Raw genomic sequence first — 26254 nt, forward strand, 5'->3', positions numbered from 1 at the left:
GTTTTTTTTTTTTTTTGGCTGTCGGTCCATCGCCTCCGCTCAGGAGGCTCAGACCCTCCGTTCAAAGACAAGGTTTTCTCTCCTTCTCCAGCCACTCTTTCCTCTGCTCTCTCCGTCCTGCTTTCCTTCCTCGGGATCCTTCATCACTCACTCCTGCTGCTCCCATCCTCCCCTCCCCTCAGCTTCTTTTTCTTTAGTGTGCAATTCCTTCACAGTCTTTTCTTTCCTCGTCTCCCTCCCTCCCTTCTTTTTTTTTTTTAAGTTCTGCATTCAGACGCCGCTTTATTCCTCCTCCCCAGACAGCACTCTCTCTCGCCCTGTTCTTTTTTCCTTTTATTCTTCTTTTTCATTTCATCCCCTCTCGCCCCCCCCCCACCGTCACCCCCTCCCCCACGCCCCTTACTTCTTTTCACTTCTGCGTTTCAAAAAAAGCGTTTGAAAAAAAAAAAAAAACTTTCATAGATGGTTTCTACCTCAACACTTCCACAAACGAGGTCTAAACTTCAAAACTACAGCATAGTACAAGGAGCTATAAAAATATACACAGAGTTCATAGACCCTAGAGGGGGGGTGGGAGGGGGGGAGGAGGGAGGGAGGGAGGTAAGGAGGGAGTGAATGAGGGAGGGAAGAGAGGAAGAGAGACACAACCTCTGTTCGCCGGGAAAATTGAACAAAAGAAAAGAAAAAGGGATTAAATTAATATACAACGCAAAAGGGGGAAAAGGAAGGAAACAAGGTCGTTCTAAGTTGTGAAAAACAAAAAAACAGCAGATAAAAAAAGGTCTAGCAACAGAAGTGTAGTTTAACAGAGTGGGTAGAAATGATAAAACAATAGAAAACAGAAAAAAAAACATCTAGAAATTATTTACTGGATATTCATATATATAATCTATAAGTGTTGATAGCGATAAAAAATCTCACTTTTTTTTGATATTCGCTCACTATTTTGTGTTTTGGTATTTAAGACAAGTCTAAAGAACGCACGCGTACACACAATCACTCGCACACACGAAGCGTACACACACACGCGCACAAACTAAACCCCACGCACGCATATGCAAACTCATATGCAAACTTTGCTGTACTGAAGCACACTAACTGCACACACACGTCTAATGTGGAGCAGCAGCGCCATAATTATTATCTCGAGTCGTATGCACACTCGCGCAGTCACACGCACGCACGCACGCACACACACACACATTATTAAAATATACAAGATTCTGAGTGTCACCGATTGGACAGACCTCCTCAGGCCTGGGCCTGGTCATGTGACCGTTGCCCGGGCTTGCTTGATTGGTTGAGTCCGAGGCCCCCATTTTCTCAGGAGAAACAAACACAAACAAACTAGAATCCTATTGGTGAGTTAGTGGCAGGGGCCGGTCTCTGGTTGGCCGATGGAGCTCTGAGGGGCGGGGCGGTGAGCTAGGCAGGTATGGCCTCTGGGAATCAGAGTTCTCCGGCGCTAAGTGGGATCAGGGGTGTAGTTTTTATTTTTTTTTTTACTTGTAGTCCTTTTCTTTCTTTTTTTTTCTTTTGTAAAACATCTCAGGTCCCAACGCCACGTCCATACTCCCAGCAACTCACACACATACTGGTGTTACGGGGACTACTCTTCAATTCAGCACGGGTGGGGCTCGTTTAGCTCTGAGTTTACAAGTGGGGGGCACTCAGAGGCTCTTGCCCATTCGTGAGGGCCTTGTTAAGAAGGGCTACGTACGAATACGACGTCGCCCTTAACACACACTTGGTGGCCCAGTTGTGTTAGAATGGGGTGGGGTGGTTTATTCAGCTAGAAACACAACTGTGGCCGGGCTCACGGGGCAGTGAGTGGGGGGTCCATGGGACAATACTGGTAGTATTGAGGGGTTCAGGGTCGGAGCTGTGATGGCGAGCGTTGCTGTGGCTTCATTTGGAGCAGGGGATTGGTCGATAATGGGTTAGAGGGGAGGTGGATGTGTCCAGCGGCCGGAGCAGCGGCCGTCTCATACTTTGTAGTAGATGTTAGCCGGGCTCTGAGGCGGCATCTCCTGGACGATGTAGACGGGGTGCCCGTAGTCTCCGCTCACCTTCTCGTAGTGCGGGCAGTAGGCCGAGTCCGACGTCCGCAGGGGGATGATGATGTCGCTGGGCTCGGAGCCGTTGTTGTTGGAGCTGGAGATTCCCCCGCCTCCTCCTCTCTTGGGGCTGGTGAGCGACGACAGCGACAGCGGAGGGTGGTGGGTGTCCGAGTGCTTGGCGTGCCGCCGCCTGTAGCAGACCACGCAGATCACAGCGGTCACCAGCAGGAGAAAGGCGGAGCCTCCAGCGGCGCCGGCAATTAGGGCTATATTGGAGGGTTGAAGGGGCCCATTCTCGCCGCCGCCCTCCCCTCCAAAGCTGTTGGGTCCTCGAGACTGGGTGGAGTTCCCTCCGCCGCCTGAAACACATCAGAGAACAATTTTACTCCAATATCCGCAGCATCACAAGCTGCTTTCTTTGATTTATATCTGCTTATTAATCATCAGGAATATACCAGAGCAATAACACAGCTTGCTTTCACAATTTGTGTTTTCATGAGCTTTTAAATAAACATACCAATCCTTATGGCTCTATACCACAATGACATGAGTAATGGTGCTGGTTTAGCTCTGCTAGTGAAGGCTGCACAGACTGAACCCGGTGGAATGCAGCATGTATGCAGCAAATCTCACAGACGCTTCTATGTGGTCTCTTTATTGATGCAATGAAGTGGACAGCAGTGCGTATAAAACTGCGAGGGATGTCCGACGACTGTGTGTGAGTGCGAGAGCGCCGCGCGGTATATACCCTTGTGGACGGCCGGGCTAAGCCGCAGTGTGTGTCAAGGTAATACACTCTATTTCCCTAACCTTAACAACTGTATTTGCTTAGCATTACAGCCAGCCACATGAAGGGAGCCTCCCCGCTCTGCTTCCACCGCCAGACCACACAGTCCGCCTGCCTGCTGGCCTTCCTGCCTTGCCTGCCTGTCTGTCTGCCTTTTTATCTGTCTGTCTGTTTATCAAACTGTCTGTCACGCTATCTTTCTGTTTGTCAGACCATTGCTCCCTCTGTCTGCTCTGTGTCTGCCTGAAACCTAAGATCTTCACAGCCTCGGAGCTCACAGTTTTCTCCGCGGGAGGCTGGGTCAGAACTCAGCAGGTGGAATCACGGTCTGGATGCGTGTATGAGTGTGTGCATCTGTATGTGTGTGTGTATGTTAATGGAGTAGAGGGGGGCTACAGCTCTGGCACCGGACCGTGTGAATGTGTGTGGCGAACTGGTTAAGGCCGGTAATGCGAGTCCCTGTTATATGGAGCCTTTGGATTGGTCTATCATTATTCTTGGCACACATCCCTTTCCTTTCTCCCTGTCTGTCTCTCTCCTGCGTCTCCTCCGCTTCCTCGCCCTCCCTCGCTCCGTGGTTCTCTCCATCTTCGGGTTATTGTAGCCGTAATGACCTACCTTGCTCTGAGCTCAGTGCCTGGCAGCACAAACACACACACTGACAAGCGCACACTAGGATACGGACATACACAACCGATGCAAGCAAACACATGCAAACACACCTCATCCCCCTGCTGCTGGCCCCCCGTCGCGCTGGACTGGCTGGGAGCAAAGCCTTAATGCCGGACGGCGATTACACTCCCTTCTTCTCCTCCCGCTTTCTTCCTCCCTCCATTAACCCAACATCCCTCACTCTCCATCTCCATTATGATGGCTGCCTTTCACCAGCTCTCTTTATTATATCCTCTTCCTTCACCTCTCCTCCTCCGCCTCCCTCCCTCTGTTTTCCACGTCTCACTCCCTCCTGCGTTTCCTTTTTTACCACGTACAGAGTTCAGACTTCCGCGCCTTCCTCGCCTCCCTCTTTTTTTTTATTTCATTAGCAAGTTTCACCTTGGAGAGAGACATCCAACAGGTCAGAAGTGATAAAGCAGATCAAGGTGATGACATAGTCCTATCCTCGTTCTTTGGCCAGATGCTGCTCTATTAATAACATTTTTTTCAACACGTTTTTTAGAACCGTTGAAGCTCATGCAAGAGACACTAGTTGTTTTTCCGCATCCATGTGTTAATAACGTCATAATTTTGTTAAAAATAAAGTGTGAACCAGTTCGTGTTTGCCATTAGCAATGTTTACATGAATACGCTCAGGAGGATGCAGAAAGATTACATAATTAATGGAGTACAAGTAACGTGCGCATCATGGCACGCAATTTCTTGAAAGAATTAATTCATCTCTTTCTATCCATGTGAACTCTGTGGAGGTTTATCAGCCGCTGTGGTGATACAGAAGGGGCTTCGTATGCACCAAAGGCCCCCATCTGGACTTCCACCAGGAACCCTGCACTCCTGACGTCCTTGTTCTTTCTACTTTTAGTTTCTTGGAGTGACAGCATGGCATTAAGTAGTGTATGCAACTTAAATATTTGTAGTTGTTTTACTTGGTGTCACGTAGGTGGATTAGGGCTGTAATGCAAAGTGGCTATCAACTCGGTATCTATAGCTGCTCATTTCACATAAATATCTAAATACAGGTTAATACTGTAAGGGGGAGGAAGCTGTTGAAAATCATTAGACTACTTCATTTGCTGTGTTATATTATTGTCTTTTTGCTGTCAAGTCACTCTTAGTGCCAGGCTTCAATATCAGATCAGGAGTTAAAAATAACACCTGTGTAACAACAATCGGATTATCCTGCACTGCTCAACTAATCTGGTGAAAACTGATGAAAAGTTGTTGTGAATGAACCTTGCCAAATGTGTGAAATCTAAAACTATCTACACCTCCATGTTTTAAGCCTTCGGGCTATTTGTTTGCATTTGAGCAAATCTGAGCTCCTGCCACCATTGTTGAGAGTGAGTGTATGATGTGTGTGAAGACGGAGTGCAGTTTCCTGCAAATTGTGTCAATTCAGATGCTGTGCATATCCGTCCAGAGAGAGATTATCTGTCCATATCCCGATTGTGTATTTGTTTACATCCCTAGGGAGGATCAGATTCGACAAAGCAAACAAAGCAAGCGCCCGCGAATAACCAGCAATATTCCAGTTATTAGCTGCGATGATTTCGAGTGCGTTCACACGAGGACGAGACATTCTGGTGTAACTGTTGTGTCAGGAGTCAAAACAATCATTCCAGATAAGTGCGTGCTAATATGTCCTTATGTGAGAGTCGAAAATGTGTAAAACCGCTCATTACGCGCGTGATGCAAATCAGCGCTGTCGTGTGTCCAGTGTCGTCTGTCTCACTCGAGTGAAAACAATGCATACTATTGTTGCCATCTTCGCGCATGCAGTTCTCACCTATGTGAGGTATGGACAAGTGATTGGACAATGTGTGAATGCCCCAATTCACACGTCTGGTATAGTACACAAATTCAAAAAGAGAGAGAAAATAAACACAACTGATGTTCTTTCTCCTCCACTGAACGACCGAGCATGAATCTAAGCCTCTCTCCGTTCCATCTCCTTGTTCTATTCCCTTCTCCTCTTTGCTTTTCAATTATTCTTTTCTTTCTCCTCCTTATGTGCCTCCCACTTCTACCCTCTGTGTTCCATCACTCCCCTACGTCTCTTCGTCTCTCCCCTCATCTTTCCGTAATTCTCATTTCTTTCTTTCTTCCTCTCTGTAGACGGAACTACCGAATCCAGGCCACCCAAACTAATGACAATAATAATTCTCTGAAATGTCGCCGCCGGTCTGGCCCTCTCTCCTGCTGCCCTCTCTCGGTATCTCCCCCCCGCCTCTCTTCTTCCTCCCTCTCTTTTTCTTGTCCTTCTCCCAAGGTAGCTATTAGCCATCCATTCCCCGCCTGCAGCACTTAGCTCGGAGGGCGGAGAGGAGGAGAGAGAGAGAGATATATGGAATTAAATAGAGAGATCCGCAGATGTCACCGCTGCACATTCTCCATCTGTCGCCTCCTCCCTCCCCGTCCCCGCTGCTTTTCTTTTTATCTACCAGTCTTTACATATTCCTTCCATCCATTCTATGGATGGATCCGCCGAGGATTATCTCCATTTGCTCTCCTGCTTACCTGGGTTTCTGTTGGTGGTGCGTCCCGCTGGCGGCTCCTTCTTCGGAGGCAGCCCATATGGGCCTGTGGAGGGGGAAAAAACGGGTGGAATGTGAGCAGAATGACAGAAAAACTGAGACAGCCTCTATCTGCTACATCAGCCAAGGCTCACAGATTTGGAACTAATAAGTGACATTAGCAAACAGAGAGGCAGCCAGAGAGAGAAATACAGAGGCGCTTTAATAAAGGCTACCCTCCCTTCCATTCCCATTACAGGAGAGCACATATTGATTGGGCCTCCGTGCGCCGTGTAGGAGCACTTTTCCATTTGTTTGAATGGGAAACTAAAGAGAGGCCGTTTGTTGTTTTGGCCAGAGTGAATTTACACAAGGCCATAACGGCTTGTAATCTGTAGTCGCTAAATCAGGCCATCTGTCTAGCAAGCCCTCAGTAATGGTGATGGCATTAAAGTGCGTTTATGTGACACATGCAAGCGCACACACACACACGCAGATGCAGCCATTGTAGAAGTGCCACTCCTCAACGGCGAAAGAGATGGTTCAGAAAATACTAATTTTGTTCGCTTTTGAGCCATCTGGCCAACAGTAGGCTGCGAGAATAGAGGTTTATATCTGGATATGACTATTCACCCTGCAGTTTATGCTTCGTTTGATGAAAGAAAGTCTGTTATTGGTCATTGCAGCAGCCGGGGAGGGCAAAATTGATATGATCATAGGGTCCTTATGGATGACACTGTACAGTAAACCCACAAGAATACACACAAACCTGCAGAATGTGTGTGTGTGTGCCCGCACAGCCATCAACCTATACATACTGACATTTAGAGAAGTGTAGGGCTATTGGCTGGTAGCTCCCTCAAGACAGTCAACCAAACAGAAGTTGGGGGCGGTGCTGTCTGGATCAATAGAAACTGCTGTGTGGTCAGTGGGGGCTAGTGGAGGATGGTTCAGAATGTGTGTTTGTGTGTGTGTGTGTGTGTGTGTGTGTGTGTGTGTGTGTGTGTGTGTGTGTGTGTGTGTGTGATAGAGACAGAGAACAAGCAAGATAGATAAAAAACCAAATAAGAGAAGACAGGTCAACGTATGTGTGCGGTGCAAAGGTACAAGTGTGTGTTATGCGAGTGTGTGTGTGTGTGTGTGTGTGTGTGTTCCTCGGAGCGGAGCAGCGCGCCATATCTCATCAGAGATCACCATGAAGCGGCACGCCGCTTATTTAGACGACAAACAACACGGACGTGACCTTTCAGCCACATTGCAGATAAGACAGAAAGACAGAGGAAGACAGAGGGAAAAGAGTGGAAATAAGAGAGAGGGAGAGTTGTAAGGAGAGATGGCCGGCATGCAGAATGAAAGGGAACTGATGAGGACAGGGAGAAAGGGAATTTGAAAAGGAAGCGAGCAATGTTGCTTGAATGAAAAGGGGTTAAAAAAAAGAAAAGTAGCAAACGCAGAGGGAATAGAGAGAGAGATGAAACAGGAGCAGAGTGAAAAGGGAAAGATGACAAATAACAAAATGTGTGCGTGAGTTTTAGTGCCTCGCGGAGGTGTGTAGAAGTGGCAAAGGGGGGTTGGATGTGTGTGTGAGGGAGGGAGGTAGCATTTCCATTGCCGATGCGGTGAAAAAGCCAGGGGGAAAGAGAGTGTGTGTGGTGGTATTTCTATTGAGCTGAGCTGACTGTGCTGATGTTACGGGCTGATAGAGCCACAGCAGCGCCACTTGGCTCTTTGATGAGGAGCACCTACAATACACAAGGCCTGATAACACGGGATAGGCTATGAGAAATGGAAATAGGCGAGCGTGTGTTCATGTGTGTGTGTGTGTGCGTGTGTGGGGGGGTCGTGTGAAGGACAGGTGCCCATTATGTGTAGGAATGTGCAGGTCAGTGAAAATGCTTAAATGGGTGTTTTTTCTGCTGTTTTTCTGAAAAGCCGGCATGTGAGGGTCATTACCTGTGAATATTTTCCAAACAAATTAGAAGAGTGTGCAGCCACGAGTCATTAAAAATCCCTGACTGTGTGCTTTAACACTGAATGGAGTCATTTTGTTATCGCGCCGTAGCTGGCAGGTCTGCTGCGCGGGGAAATGTGTGTGATCCTGTGTGTACGTGTGTGTCCGCGCGCCTGCTGGGACGCTTCGGCCTGGTTGTCTGCGCCCCGCTCACCTGTGCGCGCTCGCGTCGTTTCGCACGCGAGCCAACGTCCGTGCCTGAAATGTATATCCCGCGCGGGGATGTGCGAGTTTCAAAGTGTGTGTCTGAGCGCGTGTGTGTGTCCAGCATGAGTCAGTGGTAGTTAAAAGGCAGAGTGAGAGCAAAGTCAACAGGGCTCATTAAAGCTGACTGATCCCACACTTCTCTGCTGTTCTCACCACTTAACGAGACCTAATATGCTCAGCGAGAACACACACACGCAAAGAAGGGGTGTGCCTGTGTGTGCGTGTGTGTGTGTGTGTGTGTGTGTGTGTGTGTGTGTGTGTGTGTGTGTGTGTGTGTGTGTAAAAAAGAGGGAGATAAGAGAGATGGTTCAAAAGTGGAAGAGGCTGCGTGTCAGATAAGGTGCAGTAATGAACATGTAGCGCTCTGCACAGTACAGATGGGAGATGATGTGAGATGCCAATGTGTGTTCGTCACACTGTGTGTTAAGTGAGCGAATTTGTGTGATGCACGAAAAAACAACGTGTGGCAGAACCCGGTACATATGGGAGATCTCACGTGTGTGTCTGCGTGTGTGTGTGTACGTGTGTTTGCGAAAGAGAAAAAAAAGTGGAAAAAGAGAGGTGAGAAGAAGAAGGAGAACTTACTCTGCCCCACTTTCAGCACCACCTTCATGCCTTGCGTGGCACACACTCCGCCTCTCATGCTATCCAGGCCTTGACGCGTCCCATCTGACGTAGCTGGAGGGATTGAAACAAAAAAACATAATTAGGCAAGAAGCAGGATGGTATACACACACACATATATATATACTTTCACACACACACACGCACACACACACAGAGTGGAAATCCATCCATTAAAGCCACACAAACTCGCCCTCTCAATCTATATCCGACGCCAACAATAGCTTCTATTCATATGGTCGGCCATTCCAGAGAGTCAGCGACTGACATTTGCAGAGGCAGCGATTTAAAACTCCACCAGAAGCTCTGAAATGTCAAACTACGAGGCGGCAGCACTTTAATAAGTCCTCATTTAGCAGTCCGCTGGAATTCATTAACACCCCCGCCGCGCCGCATGGACTCAACCGCTTTCAGTCAACTGCAATTGCTGCTCGGGCTGGAGAAATAGCAGGAGAGGGGGGTAATTTAGAGAGGCATGGACTGACTGATGGAAAAAAAGGGGATGGTAATCCAATCAGGGGCGCATATGAAATAAAATGGAGCCCCTGAGACACAACACACTGTGTGTGTGGAGAGAAACGGCACCTGACTGGTTGGAAAACAGACTGTCACGAACTACTATGGCTTCTTTTGTTTTAATCAGGCGGATCAAAGAGAGGTTTTCCATTTATAATTGAGGGACTGATTCGTTAACACGGGCAATTAGGTATTAAATATTCATTTTGAAGCTACACAGGCTTTATTTATCGTGACAAATGCAATGAAAACAGACACAGATACGGCGTGTGATTTCACATCCCAACCGGTCGTTTCTACTGCAGGCCGGGGGAGGTCAAGCAGTGCTGACAGAAAGTGCACAGGCGAGAGAGGAGTGTGTGAGCATGAATCCCTGTAACACTCCAACACTTCGTCTTACATAAAGCAAGTCAGTGGATGCATTGGAGATCACTGGTCTGCAGGTCACAGGAGGAGGAGGAGGGAAGATACACACAGAGAATCGGGATGGAGGAATCAAGCAGCGTAATATGAAGCTGTGGAAGAGGAGAGACTAGAAGTTTTGTTCATATCCCTCCTTTGTTGCCGTTCTTTCCATTTTTTTGCCTTGACTTGACAAAAGAAAGAAGGATGAGGGGTGAAGACGAGAGAGAGCTGCAGTCTCTCAGCCTTTTGATCAGATTTTGAAAATAAATCTTTGGTTTTAAAGTTTAATTTAATAGAGATACTGATGTGTCTCCACAGCGGAGAGTAAAAAAAGACAGTAAACATATTCTTCCTCCTTCCACCAACCCTCCCAAACGCCCCTGCACACACCACCCGTCTATCCTTATTTCCCCCGTTATAGCCCGTGGGCTAACCCTCACCTTGTCTCCTTAAAGAAATATAAAAAATTATTTTCCCCACGCCACTTCGCTTCAGGCTATAGATTAGCCCGTCTGAAGCGAAGCAGAAAGGGAGGGAACGGGCGGATGGTGGATGGCTCCGCAGAGAGAGAGAGAGAGAGAGAGAGAGAGAGAGGGAAAGGGAGGTGTGAAAAAGAGGCAGCTTTACTTCTAACACCTCCCTCTCTCTCTCTCTCTCCTTCCGTCCCTGCAGGACGCAGAGTGTGAAAGCAGAGGAGGAGAGAAGCAGGCGGAGGTCAAGGCGAACAGCAGTACGGTGGGAAAGCCAGCAGACAGGGATGGATGAAGGGATATACTGAGAAGGTTTAAATAAAGTGCTGTGAAAAAGTTTGCAGGTTCCTCAGGTTTCTCTACTATCTGTTGTGTTACCAAATCATTTTAGATCGTAGTATTTTCATTTTTTTCCCGTCTGAGCTCTGTGTGATGTAGGAGGGAAGTGTAATTTATGTCAATGAAGTTCAAATTAATGGAAATAAGTAGAGTGTGCCAAATTAAGTACAGCTCTAGTTTCATCAGCGCTTAATCGTGTCATTGGAAAATACTTTTAAATATATTTTTGGCTGCTCACACTTCATATCCAGGTTGTAGCAACGCGTTTTGAACATTAGAGACACTTGGAGGAGTTTCAGATTAAGCCTCATGCAACAACCGTTTGTATTTTTGGCATCAGACATCATGACGGCTCTGATGACTCGTTAGCAGCTGGACTATTGACATTTTCTAATTGTTTCTGGTTGTTATGCTATCGCCTGCTGATTCCTGACAGCAGGGCTTGAAGCTCCGGGGGTGAGAGTTTCCTTTGTTTCTTTTTGTTTACTTTTAGTGAATTAAACTTGCCGGCAATCATAAACAGGTGGTGCTCATCAAGTTGAAAGAAGCAATTTACGACAGGTTGGCGCAGTTAAGACGGTTTGGCGAGCGTGATCTTGAACAATCACGGAAAAAAGTAAGAGAAGTTTTGTATCTAAAAAAAACAAGGAAAATGGTTTTGTGTGAGGCCCATTGTCAGGACTGAAACATATTAAAACAACAAACATAACAAAGAATAAAACTAAAATGTCCTTCCATCTTATTTTCTGCCTCGTCTGAAATTATGGTTAAACGTTATCAAAATCATTCAAGATTTCAAACCACTTTAGTGTTAAAGAGACCACTGTCAATGTGTCATACATAACAATATAATAGAATACACACTTGTTTGTCATTAAATTATTAATATTTATTTTCTCTAGTCTTTATTTGCATTTGTTTGGTATTGAGATAATCTGAAAGTAGTCAAGATACATTACTTTAATATTGTAATACTACGTTTTGTCATTATATTAATGACTATTAATTAACAGGCAATTAGTAATGTATTGGGATACATTTTTAAAATAACCCCCCACCCTGAAATCATTCTAAAGCACAACAACATTTGCATTTAAGGTGCATACAAATTTGTTGTATTCACCAGTTACCCAATCAAATGGAGCAAAGTGCTACCCACATGGATAATAAGGCTTCAACTAACCACTAACATTATTAATCGATTAACCATTTAGTCCAAAGAATTGTTTCCAAGAGCCCAAAGTAACGTCTTTAAATAGCTTTTCTGTCCAACCAACAGCCCAAAGACTCTTCATGTACTGTTATTAATGACAAAGACAAACAGAAACATCTCAAATGTATGAAGCTGAAACGAGCATTTTTGACATTTTTGGTGAGAAAATTACCTGAACAATAAATCTTCTATCAAAATGTTGGTCTATTCATTTTCCTTTGATCGACTAATTGCTTAATCGACTAATCATTGCAGCTCTAACGAGAAGTTTATCCATTTTGTTCATCATGAAACACACCGAAAATATATCAATTTGCAGCATTTTAAAATATAAATATAAATCAAATATAAAAATATTAAAAATGTTAAGGAGTAGTAGTTTGAGCCTTTAGATTCTGTGCAAAACAGACTTTTGAATTGAGTTCTCTACACAGATATAATCAGTTAACAAACTAACTGAATGCAACGGCACTGAACACACTTATTTATAACAATTTATTTATAATTATGTTTATTTTTTTCCATGATTAATTACATTATGCGTACAAAATATTAAATAATGAAATCAATGATTTAAAATGTATAATCTATCCTAATTATCTTAAAGCTAAAAACATACTTTTACCCTCCACTAAATCTCATGGCAGGGTGCACACAGTGTGATAAAGACTGGCTGCGGGGCATAAAGACATTGTAGCAGCTCTGATTAGAGGAAGGCATGGAGGGACGGAGTAAATACCCTCTCAACTGGTCTGAGAGAGAAGGGTGGAGGATTTCTGAGAGTAATAACTCCTGACACGCGACGGAGGACAAGAAGGTGACGGGAGACGAGGGAGGTGAGGAAGACGAGAGCGAGGAAAGGAGGAGGCCATGCAGGGAAGCGAGGCAGGGAGACTGATTGCCTGTGACAAGCTGTTGGGTGATATGATGGGGACAGGAGACTATGTGAGACGATAGAGATGACCCAGAGCCCAGTGGACACAGCGAGGAGGAGGAGGAGGAGGAGGGGGGAAGATTCATAGAAAGAGCGGGGGGGGGGGAAAAAAAGGAGAGAAGTTAAAAACAGAAAGTAAGGAAAGAGTTTAAATGACATGATAGATAGCAGAGAGGTAAAAGACTCTAATGTCTCCATTATGGAAGAGTGGAGCGGTAATGGATACAAAGAAGAGGGAGACACAGACAGAGACAGACTCTGAGAGCAAAGGGAGCCAAATTGAAGCCGGAGAGCCGCCGCAAATGTGACTTTGCAAATGCAAGTTATTTTTCTAACATCGTAATCAACAGGTCACAAATATCACACAGGCAATTTTTGTGAAAACAGTGAACTGCATCCCGACAAATCCTCTTAAATCCATTAGACGTGTTACAGGTGCCACTATTCCTGTGAATGTCAATTTCACAGGCACACCGCGAACAAAGAGATCAGAGCTGCTTTGTCCTTGGATCGAAAATATTCCCCCACCCAATCTCGCTTGATAAACACTGGAAATGAAAATTCCCTCGCACATGAGGGGCGTGGGGGGGGCGGGGGATATCACCAAATCAAGGTAGAAGTAATCAGAGAACATCTGTGAAATCCTGATGACAGACAAGAGATGAGAGCGGGAAAGATGGAGAGATGCTGGAATGGCGTGCCTCAAATCTTTCCCCCTCCTCACTTTGGGAGAGAGAGAGTGGGGAGGAGTGTGTCGAGCAATTTGGGATGAGATAAGAGGAGGAAGGAGGAAGAGCGGCGAGAGTGAAGGGGGGAGAGACAGGGGAGGGAGAGGAGAGATGAGTAATTGAGACAATGATCAGCAGTGATGGGGGGGATGTGAAGCGCCAGAGGACAGAGGAGAGGAAGGGCGTCGCTCCGCCACCCTGATTCGACAGGAAGACAGGAGGGAGAGGCGGAGGAAGTGGAAAAACTTAATTAATGAAATAATACCGCAGTCAACCTCAATCAGCCTGCACAGCGCCGGGGCTGTGCACACAAGGAGGCGGGCGGCCGGGCACGCAGGCCGGGGGAGGGAGTGTGTATCTAGTCCATAGAAAAGATCACAGAGTGGATGAGAGTCTTTCTCTGTGCCTCGCTTGTTATTACCAAGGTCAGCGCTGGGCCAAGCTTCTTCACTGCCTCCGTTATCGCGGCTGAAGTCGGCCCACAGTTACATAAAAACAGCAGACGACTCCATTGAATCTTATCTCACACGGCTCATCACTCGGGGACTTTGAACCCCCGACGTCCGACATTCGTCCAGCTCTGTATCAACTGTCACCCGCCGCAGTGGGCCGCATGCAAAGCTGCTTCATTTGCATCGAGACGCAGCCCAGACCCCAATGTTTGCCCTCCCACTCTATTCCTTCCCCCTCCTGTGGCGTGTTTCGCAGCCCAGGATATGTATTCCACACATGCTGAGTGACAGCCGGCCTCCCGCAGCAAAACACTCGCTCCTGTGTGAGGGATGTGAATTTGTGTACATGCTGATGTTGTTATTTCCATCACGTCCGTCTGCCTCGTTGGGACACCACTCACATTTCACTTTGCTCGAAAGTCACAAGAAGAAGTGTCGTTATATCGCCTGATTTCATATATACATCTGCTTCTGGCTTTTAGTGCAATCTGCTTTTTTCCCCCCAAGCTTTTTGCTGCATTATGTTTATATCTGGAAATGGAAACAGGGCTGAATGAGCATTTGAACTGAAGATGCACTGCTGAATCCAAGGCTGGATTATCAACCAGCCCCCGTGGCCCCTCAACTGCAGGGGTTGAAAATTAACCCAATACAATAACAGTTGTTGATTAATGGTTAACTTATAGTTAATAGTTTACAAGCCATGAAATGCTTGATAAACTATTTACCAAGGCTTAAAAATGTCAGTTGCAACTTTAAAATTAACAATTGCTTTGTTTGTTAACAGGGAAATAACTATTAAGTAAAGTACGGATCGACTGATGGGTTTTTTTCAGGGTCGATACCGATACAGATTATTAGTAAGAACATCAATAATTGGAGCTGATATACTATATATTTGCAGTAAAGATGAAAATGTAAAAAAAATGTCAAAATTGAGAATAAGCAGTAGAATAAGCATTTTAAATACTTGTTGTTGTTGAGGGTCCCTGCGCCCAAGGGTATAGGTTTGGTTTTAGAGGTAAGAGTAAAAACAAATTAAGTCAGGGGCCCAACTTGGTTCGGGATGTCCACATTAATGGTAGTTTAACAAACCAGAAAAAAACAATGCAGTATTTGTTACATACTAAGTGGTGCCTGCAGTCCTCTTCAGGCTGCAGTTAGGACAGTAACCTACATGTAGCCTGGAAGGCAAAACCTGGGGCTAAATTGAAAACTGCTACTTGTAAACCCAAAGCTGTGAGCATTTAACTATAAGTGGCCGAGATGAGGCATATTTCAGTGTAGTATTTAATGTGTTTTACTTTAAGATGACAGGATATATAATGCGCTGAGAGGAAACGGGGTCAACAGGGGCCCCGAGGCAGATTAATGCCACCCATGTCAAGCTGCAGGTTTATTATGATGGCGGAGATTGAGGTGAATCTGTCTGTGTGCCGCGGCTGCGCATAAATACTGTATGTGTGGCCAAGCCATTGTAACAGTCCAAGCTAGCTTCTGCACCACACACAATCAAATTACACACACACGGTTTGAGTGCAAAGTGGGAACATCTTCTCCGATGACAGCCAGATTAAAAGGGAGCAATAACGGGCATGTGGCGTGCAGCGAAAGAGCAGATTAAACAACAAACGGAATGAATAAACAAGCAAACAACAGAAGAACAAAGCTCGCTCGCTCGTGTGGTCTCACTTTCCAAGAGCGGCGGCGGCGGCGCCCCCGCTAGCCTCTGGTGTGCGATGCCCTGTTAGCCACGTCATGAGTGTGTCGGGTTAAGGATCGCAAGTCATCACGAATGCAAATGCAACGTGAAAGACATAAACGCAAGTGGGTGTTTCGTACTGCTCGGGGCACACTGGAGCACGCTAGGGCTGGGGTGTGTATGACTGTGTGTGTTTGTGTCAGCGTGTGTGTAAAGTGTTCCCATCTGTGCAAAGCAAAAACCAATGTGTTGCTTCACAGCAGCTTTGCCTTTAAAATCCTGCTTTTAGTTCCACTTGTTTGGCTTTCGCACTGCATTCCCCCAAAACAACCACAAAACTAAGTTTGTCACTGGGAAGTGTGTGCGAGTGTGTGTGGGTGCAGAAGGGGACTTGGGGGCGGGATTTACAGTCGCCTTCCTGTTTAAATTTGTAGGCCTTACTCTCCAGAGGCTCTATGAGCTCCATGTGTGTCATCTGGATGATGAAGCGCATATAACCTGATCCCCTCTCCCCTGAGGCGGAGCTGAAGGATTCATTCCCTCTCTCTCTCCCCTTTCGCCACACGTCCTCGCTCCCTCCCAAAAAAATCCTGGATCTCGCCGTCGAAATTTCCTGTAACCAAAAACGTCTTCATAAATCTCCTATGGCGCTTTTATAACCTGGCTATGACGCATTAACGAAGCTATCACAAGCCATTACCTCGTGGCGGCGGCTGCAAGGAGGGGAAAAGGCATTAAGTTGTGTACTGAAACAGAACGGGCATTATTTTAGCTCCCCCCTTAAAAAAAAAACAAAACAAAAAACACACACACCATACCGAGTATTATTTTCACATTCCACCTCCAAATACACAACACGCCATTACTTCCAACATAGCATGAGGTTTTCCAAACTTTTCTTTCTGCAAAGAATGCAGGTTTTTTTGTGCTATTGTTGCAGACAAAAGGCCCACTGTTGACTGTGTTGTGGTAGCACTTGATCCATAAATGGGACCAGCTACAAACAAGGACAACACAAAAGACGTCTGCATGGTTGGCGCCTCTGTTGCACGACGGCATGCTGGTATGTGTGGTTTGGAGACAGGATATGTGTTCGTTACATGAGGTAATGCCAGAGAGGGTAGAGGCTTGATAAAGACTTTTGTTGTTCAGAGGTTGGCTCGTTAAAAATAAAAGTCATCCGCTTTTTCCTATTTATGGTCAAATTGTACCTCTGTGTTGTGTTTTGAGTGGAAAGAGTCCCGAATTATGGAATTCAAAGACAGAACATGTAACATTTCCACATTTAATTGTCTAAAAACGACAAGACATTTGTTGTATGCTATGTTGCCTTGTGTATTCTTACTGTGCCGAATGTTTCCAACAATGTTCAAACCTGAGAAATCTATAATTTCACTCAAGATAATTACGTTTTCATTTGGTCACCTGTTGCTATCACTTTCAGAAAAACACCAGATGATACACCGGGGAGTGAGGAAGGCAGTCGCTGAACGTGACGAATCGTAGCGTGAATAAAACTTTAAAATATTACCCCGTCTGTGAACATTTCCGCCTGAGTCACTTCATCATCAGCAATGGTGATGGTTTAACAATGAAAACAACAATTTCTCCCACGATCCAACGCTACTGTTGTCATCACAATCCCACGTCTTTTGTTTTCATTGAGAGACTCCTAACAGAAGACAGTACTGAGTGTGCGTTTTAAGGACACTAAGTGGTTTCTATGGTTACTAATCAGCGTACTAATTTTTATAGTAATAGTGTTAATGGTTTTTTTGACATTTAATTGACTCATGCAACACTGAAAGGGTAAAATAAATCAAATTAATTTACTATCGAAAGTGCATGAACAAATTAAAGCTGTGTTCCTCATGCTGGCAACCAAATTGGCTGATTTCTGATGGGAACTCTCTGTAATGATGTGATTTAAAATGAGGCAATTTGACGAGTGTGACTTTCATACTTGTTCAAACTTGTCCAAAAGTAAACTCGCTGATGCAATCTGTGTCGTTTCAGCCCGTTTTCTCGCACGCTTCGGCGCACGTGTTGGTGTGAGAGAGAGAGAGAACCGGGACCTGGACGGGCCAACGTCGGGAGCCAAGTCACGGTCACAGGTTGAACTCACATGATGCGTCACATGCCGACCAAAAAGACACACATAAATCCACAGAGCAGGATCTCACGCAAACCCTCCGATTTCACACATGCCGCCACAGAAGAGACACCATTAGCTCCAAACCCAGACATCAACTAGTACACCTAAGTCGCATACACACAGTCCACTGGGGGAAAATGATCTCGGTGTCTTTGCTTGCGTGCGGTTGATCCCTCCTCTGTGCTCGATGACATTTTAATTCTCAGCAGTTATTCGCTTTCCATCCATCCTGTTCTATTACGATCACCCCCACCCGCCTCTTCATTCGCCCTCTCCCTCTCCTCTACCCCTCCCCTCCCTCTGTTCCTCCGTCTTTCGATGTCCCGTGCGCTCGGAGGGTGGGCGACTCTGAAATCACATCGCATTAACCTCCAGCGCCAAAACGCACACAACAAACTGGGCCACGGCGCAGCAGCCTCCGCCCTCCCTCCCTCCAAACAGGAGGACTGGAGCGAAGAACGCACCTGATCTCTGCATCTGACAAACACACACATGCACGCACGGCGCTGGGAGGGAGTCTGATTGCTTGTGACAGATGCGCTGCCATTTTATGGCTCAGTTCTGCGGCGGCGAGTGAAAAACATTGTTGGAGGCCTGAAAACTGCGGCTGTTTTCTGTCACGTTGTTTGCCTTTGACTAAATCCATATCGTGATTTATTAGACAGCGCTGATTGTGCCTCGCTGATAATCCAGATGGGTATTGTCGTGTTATATGTGTGTGTGTGTGACCTTACTGATGCATTCTCGTATGTCTAAATGTTTCATGGACGTGTGCTAAGGTCATGAATGTTTGCGCGCGTGTGTGTGCGTATGCATGACAGATCATCTGGTTTGATGCACAGCGGGTTAATGACGGCTGTCGGCTGCAACATTAACACAGTATGGTCCCTGTGTCTCTGCACATCAATAAACTATCTGCGCACAAACCTCCTAAAGCTGCTTATGGCGTCTATAAGAGATATATATAGGGCTGACAGGGGTGGGGGGTGTTTATCACTGTCAGTGAGGGGGAGGGCCGTAAATAAGGTCATCAGCAGGCCTAAACACACAAGTCCTTCCATCCGCTCATTCTCCTTAATGAAATGAAAAGAAACAAATCGTGGATGAGCAAACGTAATGAGTCTGACTGACCAATCCGGAAAATAATCCACGGCAAATAAAATGTGACCGGCAGAGCATAGATGTGCATAATGGACCAGGAGAAAGACAGGCAGGCACAAAGCGAGGGAGAAAAAAAAAAAAAAAAAAAAAACTAAAGCAAAAGAAAAGAGGGAGCAGGGCCATTAAAAAGAGGCCCAGTGACTGGGTGGATGAGCCTTGTGTAACGTCAGTAAAGTGCTAGTCATGTAGGACAGTCACGACCAATGTTCCTTACAACTGGGTCAATGTTCCCGTCCCGGGGCAGCGAGGGCACTCTGCGTGCTCCTCTGCGCGTGTGCGTGTCGTCAGTATCTACCCGTTAACTCCCACTAACCTGCGAGAAAACCGTCGTCCCTGCAACGCCTGTCAAGTGCACCTGTGAGTGGACCTCCATGCATATTGAATGAATACTTCAATGACTACTTATCAATACTTAATGAATACTTATCGGTGAATCCCTGAGTGACTTCTACAGCACTGATTTTTTTTATTTTTTTTTTTAAAGGCTTTTAAAAGGCAAGGCAAAGCCTTTTTAGATGTGGCTCAGTACGTAACGCGGGCCAGCGCCGGCGGGGCAGAAGAGATAGAGCCGGGCGGGCCGCGGAGTTCATGGTCGCATTTGAACGTCTGAATGTGATATTTTCCAGCGGCGGCCGAGGTCGCTCGCTGCAGTCGCGGGGAGCGAGAGGTAACACTCGACTATATCGCAGGGAATCTGGCTGCCTGCAGACCGCGGCGTGCGTGCGCGCATGTCCTTGTCTGCTGGTGTCTGGCGGCATGTGTCCGTCTTAAGGTTTTGTGTGTGCGTGTGGGTAGCCGTTCTGCATTATATCAGCCACTAGATTGGAGGCCTGGAGAAATGGGTCAGCGCCAGCCTCGTCGTTCCCTCTCACTGTCTCTCCTGCTCTGTGCTCATGTTTTTTTTTTTCTTTTTCCCCAGCCTTTCTTATTCCCAAGTCGCGCCCAGAATAAAAACGAAACACCTCCGGTTGTCCACTCCTCCTGCGGCTGCCTGGATCTGGGTTAAACCAGCCAAGTCCATCACTCACTCCCTCTTTCCCCTCCTTCCTTTCTCCTTTTCTTTTCTTTTCTTTTCTTTTCTGTTGAATGAAGGAACTCTAAGAAGTCTCCACTTGTGTATCTTAATAATCTCGGCCCGGGGAAGGAGACACACACAGTGTAATGACATGGATGTTCAGGAGAGGAAATGAGACATCAGATCTGCGGAGTAAACAAAGCAGGCTTCCATGTACGCCGAAACACTCGCCGACTCCTGACATTTAGATTGAAGACTCAATCGTTGCGATCAACAGTCGTGATTTTGATAAAAACTCATTTAGATTTGCCTCAAATGAAAATGTGTTGCGGTAAATTTCCACCTCACTTGGTGTCATTGTGACTTCGATCTGTCTAGCTCGTAGCCTGCAGCATCTCCGTCAGGGTGGCCTCACTCACACACACACACACACACCTGTTGCAAAACCAGTCAGAAGGGGAAAGACACGACGCAACACAGGTAACAGGACACCGTAGTCATGACTAATAGCACTGGAGGGATGTCCCCCCTCTCCCTCTCTTTCATTAATGCCCCCATCATTCATCCTGTTGTCCTTTTTTTGGGCCCGTAAGTTACCCCCAAATCCCTCCCTGCCCATGCACTCGCACACTCACACACACAAACACAAGGGATCGCACGTCGACACACCTGTGTGAGCACCGGATCACTAGATAAAAGCCCTCAGTCTCACATTAGCCTGATTTACTGCCTCAATTTAAGCATGAATTCTGTGCAGCGAAGAGGAAAACAGGAGACAACTACACCTAACTCGCACTTCCACGTCTCCTGTCACTTTGTCATACTTTCATCACGGGGTGGGGAGAGAGATGGAGGGGAGGGGGGGAGAAAAAGGCATCTGTTGCAGCAATCACTCTCTCCTCCAGTAGCTCCCGCTTCCCCTCCTCTCCCAACATCTCCCTCTCCTTTCAATTATTGCTTTCTGTTTCCAGCCTTCCTGCCGTCCCCTTCTTTGTAGGGGCTTCCTCTCAGGCAGAGCCTAGCTGTGACATTGTCTGTCATTGCAGGATTACAGCGTTGGCACCTCGCCACGAACAAGCTGGAGACGCGGAGAAGGCGACCCTCGCTGCGTGCGTTCTTGCTCTGCCATGGGGTACAAACCCTTCGACTAGAAAAACAACTCACAGAAAAACGAATTTATCTGAAGTCTAAACTTCCCTCTGGGACATTGAGCTGTCAGATTTCCTTAATGTAAGTGACTTTGAGTTAACTTTGCAGCTGATGGTGACTTTTAGATAATAACGCTATTGCTGAAAAACTGCCATGATACAATTTAGGGAGCGCTGAGCTTACTGCTTGACCCTCGCGCCTGTTAAAGGCTTTTACGACTATTTTTGGATTCATTTTGTTATTTTATGACACTTTTTTTTGTGTGAAGCTTTTTCTTCTAAAATCAGAACCAATCTAAGGATTAAGTATTCACTTGAAATGTGAATGAAACACCATCAAGTTGAAACATCACAGGCCAAGTCACCGTGAGATTACAGAAAGCCTCTCTCAAGGACAGGCGGCCATCGTGCCTATTTCTTGCTTTTGGGTTTGATATGTAGGTTACGCTTCTTTTGGTAAAATAGAAAATTGGCGGAGCAGGGGAGCAGGAGGGGGACAAGTTGCTCGACTGAAGGACAAACGTCTGGTGAAACAGGAAGCGAGGAACAATGCGAAAAAAGGAGGGAAGTGGGTCGACGGTCTGAAGGGAGGAACGTGACAGCGATCTGTGACATGTAGCAGGAGAGAAAGAAAGCGAAAAGCAAGTGGGAAGATGGCGGCGGAGAGAGGGGAGGGGTTTCTAAATTAAGAAGAAGGGAAGCAGAAGGGCGTTGAGGAGGCGGCGGCGGCGGAAGAGCGAGGGTGAGAGGAAGATGGGAAGAGGCAGAGTCCATGGGAGACCGGAGCTGTTAGAGAAAAGGGCCTCATAAATGTCACTCCTTCCTGGGTGATATTAATGTCGAAATGTCAAAGACCCAGAACTTACAGGAGGTTAGGTCTCCTGAATACACACAAACACATGTATGAACACAGCTACTCCCCTCAGACAATGACTTTTGAAAGGAGGCAGTGAAGGAGTGGGCCTGCAGAGGAGCTGTACATCTTAAAGACTGTAATTACACATAACTGTCAGTCTAATTAAGGCTTTTAATGAACTCCACGAGAGCTCAGAAAGGACAAAAACCGCCAGCCGCCGGAAAGTGTTGTGCGTGTTTGTTTGCGCGTGTGTGCGTCTGATAAATGATGCGCTCAACGAAGAACGTGCACACAAACGCCAACACAATCAAACATTTTAATGAGCCCGAGTGCAGCTTTGAGGCCCGCTATCTAATAAACATGCATACCTGTAAGGGCGTCTCATCTCCTGTTGCAACACACACACACACACAGAACTAATTGTCCCTGTCGTCCCCTCTCTATGGTGATAAAGTGCTGAGGCCCTGCCCACTGCAGGAACATGACGGGACCTATAGGAAAGACCTTTGAAACAATTGGATTTGCCATTAAGGAAAACTTTATTTAAGATTCACTTAACATACTTCACAACAGAGGGCTAATCTACATTACACATCATTAAGCTCCGCTGCTAAGAGTCTTGGCTGCACTCTGCTGCCGGCTGGCCAGGTATAGGAAAATAGATTGGAGTCAAAGGCTGGAAAAACGTTAGGTCTTGATCTAGTGGCAGATACAGAGCAATAAGTAGAATCAGATTTTGTTTGATTTTGGGTGGGCAAGCTCATGTGGCATACATCATGTATACTGATGGCATAGATTACGCTATCTCAGGCTGTTTTTTAAAGGGCCAGTTCACCCGAATCACAAAAAAACATGTTTTCATGCTCGGTCAGGTAGTAAAATGGGGCTAAATGCGTCGATGTTTGTGGTTCTTTTGCATGACAGAACTTTATTAATGTGAATGTACTGCACAAATCTACTAATGTGTGCATTATAATGATGTAGTATCTTCAGCAGCAGTATTAGTCCCTGTAGAAAAGCACTAGCCTTAGTATGACTGACTGAATGCATTGTTAAGGAATAGTAACGCTATGTGTAGCGGCAACGCTACTAATTTAACTGCATTTTATAGTAGCTTTTTTTCCCCCCAGCAGTGAGCTATTTATTTCACTGGTAGATGTAGACAAAAGATAATTTTTCAACTTGTGAAAGTGGCAGTTTGTACCTCATTTAAAGCTCACGGAAACCCAGGACCAAAACCTTGTAGAGCCGGTCACATTTTAATCCTTTCTTTGTGCCAAGGTGACGGCCATGTTGGTGTGGGTGACATATATTGAGTGAGATGATTTAGTTAACTGAGAGGGTTTTACACAAAACTAAATGGTATTTCACTATCTTTACAACAAACTGTGACTTTCTTGACTTGCAAAATTATCTTTTAAAAGTAGAGGGATGCCAGGAAATGAGGTTCATGGTTGTCACCCTAAAGTTAGCACTGAACTCGAAGACAATGAATGAAGAAAACACACTTCTGCAACCACGCGGAGACTTTTCTGGATGTACCTGATTGGACATTTGCATTTGTGGGCCTGTCTGCTCCCAGATTTCAAACCGGACCAACATGGCGGCTCGTTTAGGAACTCTCTCTTGTTTCTTAAAACATTTTAGGCGAGAAATACGACATGCATGCCGCACGCCACCTAAGGCAAATGAAGAAGGGCAAACGCGAAGCCCCAACCCTTTAACCTCAACGTGTCACTACCAGACATTGCACAGCCGTTTACATACACGGTGAATAAGAAGCGTGAAAATGAGGGCTAACCCTAACCTGTGGACCCTTGACCCCTGTAGCTCCTGAACCTTGTAGCCTCAGGAGCTACAGTTTCAAAGCAACTTCCCTAACACCTACTTACAGCCAGTTAAAGCTCTCCTTTCTTCATATAAACAACATCTGACTATGACCACTATTATCCTGTTAGTCTCAGTCTTGCTGTGACTGTCATGGCTTCTTTCCACGTCAGGGGCCACCGCCATGATCCATCTTAGTGCCCAAACTCATAGATCAAGAAACACTGGACACACAGACACACAACAGTCTCTCTTTTCTTTTCTCCCCTGAGTTTTCTTCTTTCACTGCATGCCATTCTTACAACCAGCGGCTATGTCACAGGCTGTAGGCACTACGCACGCACGTAGACACACACACACAAACACACACACACACACACACACACACACACACACACACACACACACACACACACACACACACACACACACACAGAAGCACTTTAAACCTGGCTCACTTTGAGTGTTTAAATGCACCAGCCAAGACTCTGCTATTACACAATCCTGACGAGCACGGAGGTCCTTCTAATGGATCAACACAGACTCGATACAATGCGGCAGTGTGTGTTGGCTTGCCTTAAATGTCCTTGAACCATGACTGTAATACTTGAATACCGAGTTGTGCGTTTGTGTGTTTATATGCGTGCGTGTGCGCTCTTTGTATGCCTTGTGTGCTTTAGCCTACATGGACATAAACGTTGGAATTCAGTTATGTTTTGCTAATCTTCACCAGTACGGCCCCCGTTCCTCTTCCTCGCCACCCCCCACGGTTACTCTGGTTTCCAAAAGAGGAAGGGAGGAGAAACACACACACGCGCGCAGACACACACACACACATGTACAGAACATGGGAGCCAGCCAGCCGAAATAATACATCTTGACATCTGTGCCTGCATACTGCTCGGGGGAGAGATTGGAGAGAGGGAGGGAATGTGGAGAGAAGAAGGGTGAGATATGAAGGGGAAGATGATGGACAGCAGAAAGCATAGGGCAATTATATACCGTTTGTGTGTGTGCGCATGTGCGTTACGTGTGTGTGTGTGAGTGTATATTTCTATATGTGTGCCACAGTGGGAGAAAGAGAGCGATGACAGTTGTGTTTGTTTAGCTCTCTGTGATTAAAGCAGCCCGCTAGAAGCTGTGTGCTTAGCTGCATGGCAGTCTGTCTGTTCTTTAGCGTGCGTGCGTGTTTAAACGTGTGCGCTCGCGCTCGTCTCTGCTTTTCAGAAAATGCGGGCGTGCGCGCGCTCCGTTTGCGTCTGTCTGTCTTCAGTTTTGAAGTGCGTTTATGTGCGTCTTAAATCGTATTTGCGCGTCATGAGTGTGTCTTGGGATTGATGCATGTGAGCCCCTGTGTGTGTGTGTGTGTGTGTGCGTGTGTTGAAGACTGTCTGAGTCTACCTCCGCAAATGTTTCAGCGTCTAATCTCCTGGTCTCGTTTGCTTAAGTGAAATCATCCACGGATGTCTGGTGCATGCGGGACTGGAAAAACCTGTGTGTGTTGCTCATTAGTACAAGGTGTCTCTCGAAGCTGTCCCGGGGTTTGTTTGCATTCCTGTTTGATGCAGAGCTCAATTCAATCCTACGGCTGAAAGATATCTGTCTGTCTCCTTCTGCCACCTTAGTTTACAAGTTCAACGAGCCTCGTTGACCTGATAGGATCATTCTCAAACCGGCAGTAAAGTAATGTAAACAGCACCGAGACTGTCGAGATTAAAACAAGTGTGCACGGTGTGCGTACGGTTCGTCAGAGCATTCCTGTGTGTCACACGGATTTTATGGGTGTGTGTTTGTTTAAAAGCAACCATGAAATGACAGTGATTGGATGTAACTAAGTACATTTACTCTAGAACTGTGCTTGAACTTGAAGTTTGCGGTCCTTGTACTTTGCTTGTGTATTTCAATTTTATGCTACTTTATACTTGCAAATATTGTACCTTTTACTCCACTACATTTACTTGATACATTTAGTTACTAGTTACATTGCAGATTGCAAAAAACACTGATTCTGATTATCAGAAAAATGCTGAATATCACATCTGATAAATTACTTTTATACTTTTGATACTTAACTTCATTTATTGCCAGAAAATTACTATTAATGCTCAAGTGTATGTCATATCAGATACATTAAGATTTTTATTCAAGTAATATTTTAACACGATATCTTTATCTTTTTTTTTTGTGCTTGCAAAATGAAGCCTAAAGGATCGTGGAACTCTAACCCGACTTGACAAGCAGCAAAATGCTCAATTCACTTGGTTTTACCCACGTGTCCGACCAAAGTGTCCTGAGGGAGGCTCTGCCCACTCACAATAAAGATTCAAAAACATCCGCAAAAATGCATGAATGACAATGTGATGCTTCATTGATTATTGGGCCTTTTTGTTTTTGTTTTTTTTTCCACCAGAGAGGATTCACTGTCTCGCTCAAGGGCACTTCAGCAGGGAGGATGC

The 26254-nt window shown here is 46.0% G+C and overlaps 1 protein-coding gene across 1 annotated transcript in view; it reads right to left on the reverse strand.

The window, feature by feature from the left end:
- Window positions 1–1514: 1514 nt before the first annotated feature.
- The window catches only part of efnb3b (ephrin-B3b), an 84857-nt gene continuing 60117 nt past the window's right edge, over window positions 1515–26254 (reverse strand). The window contains exons 3-5 of the mRNA XM_084343759.1: window positions 8839–8931; window positions 6040–6102; window positions 1515–2419 (exon numbers count right to left, since the gene is read on the reverse strand). Of these exons, the coding sequence (XP_084199885.1) occupies window positions 1986–2419; window positions 6040–6102; window positions 8839–8931 (590 nt within the window). The 3' untranslated portion in view covers window positions 1515–1985. The remainder of the gene's footprint in view (window positions 2420–6039; window positions 6103–8838; window positions 8932–26254) is intronic.

This window comes from Pagrus pagrus (genome assembly GCF_965226575.1).
Source record: "Pagrus pagrus genome assembly, chromosome: 22".
Classification (NCBI taxonomy): Eukaryota; Metazoa; Chordata; class Actinopteri; order Spariformes; family Sparidae; genus Pagrus; species Pagrus pagrus.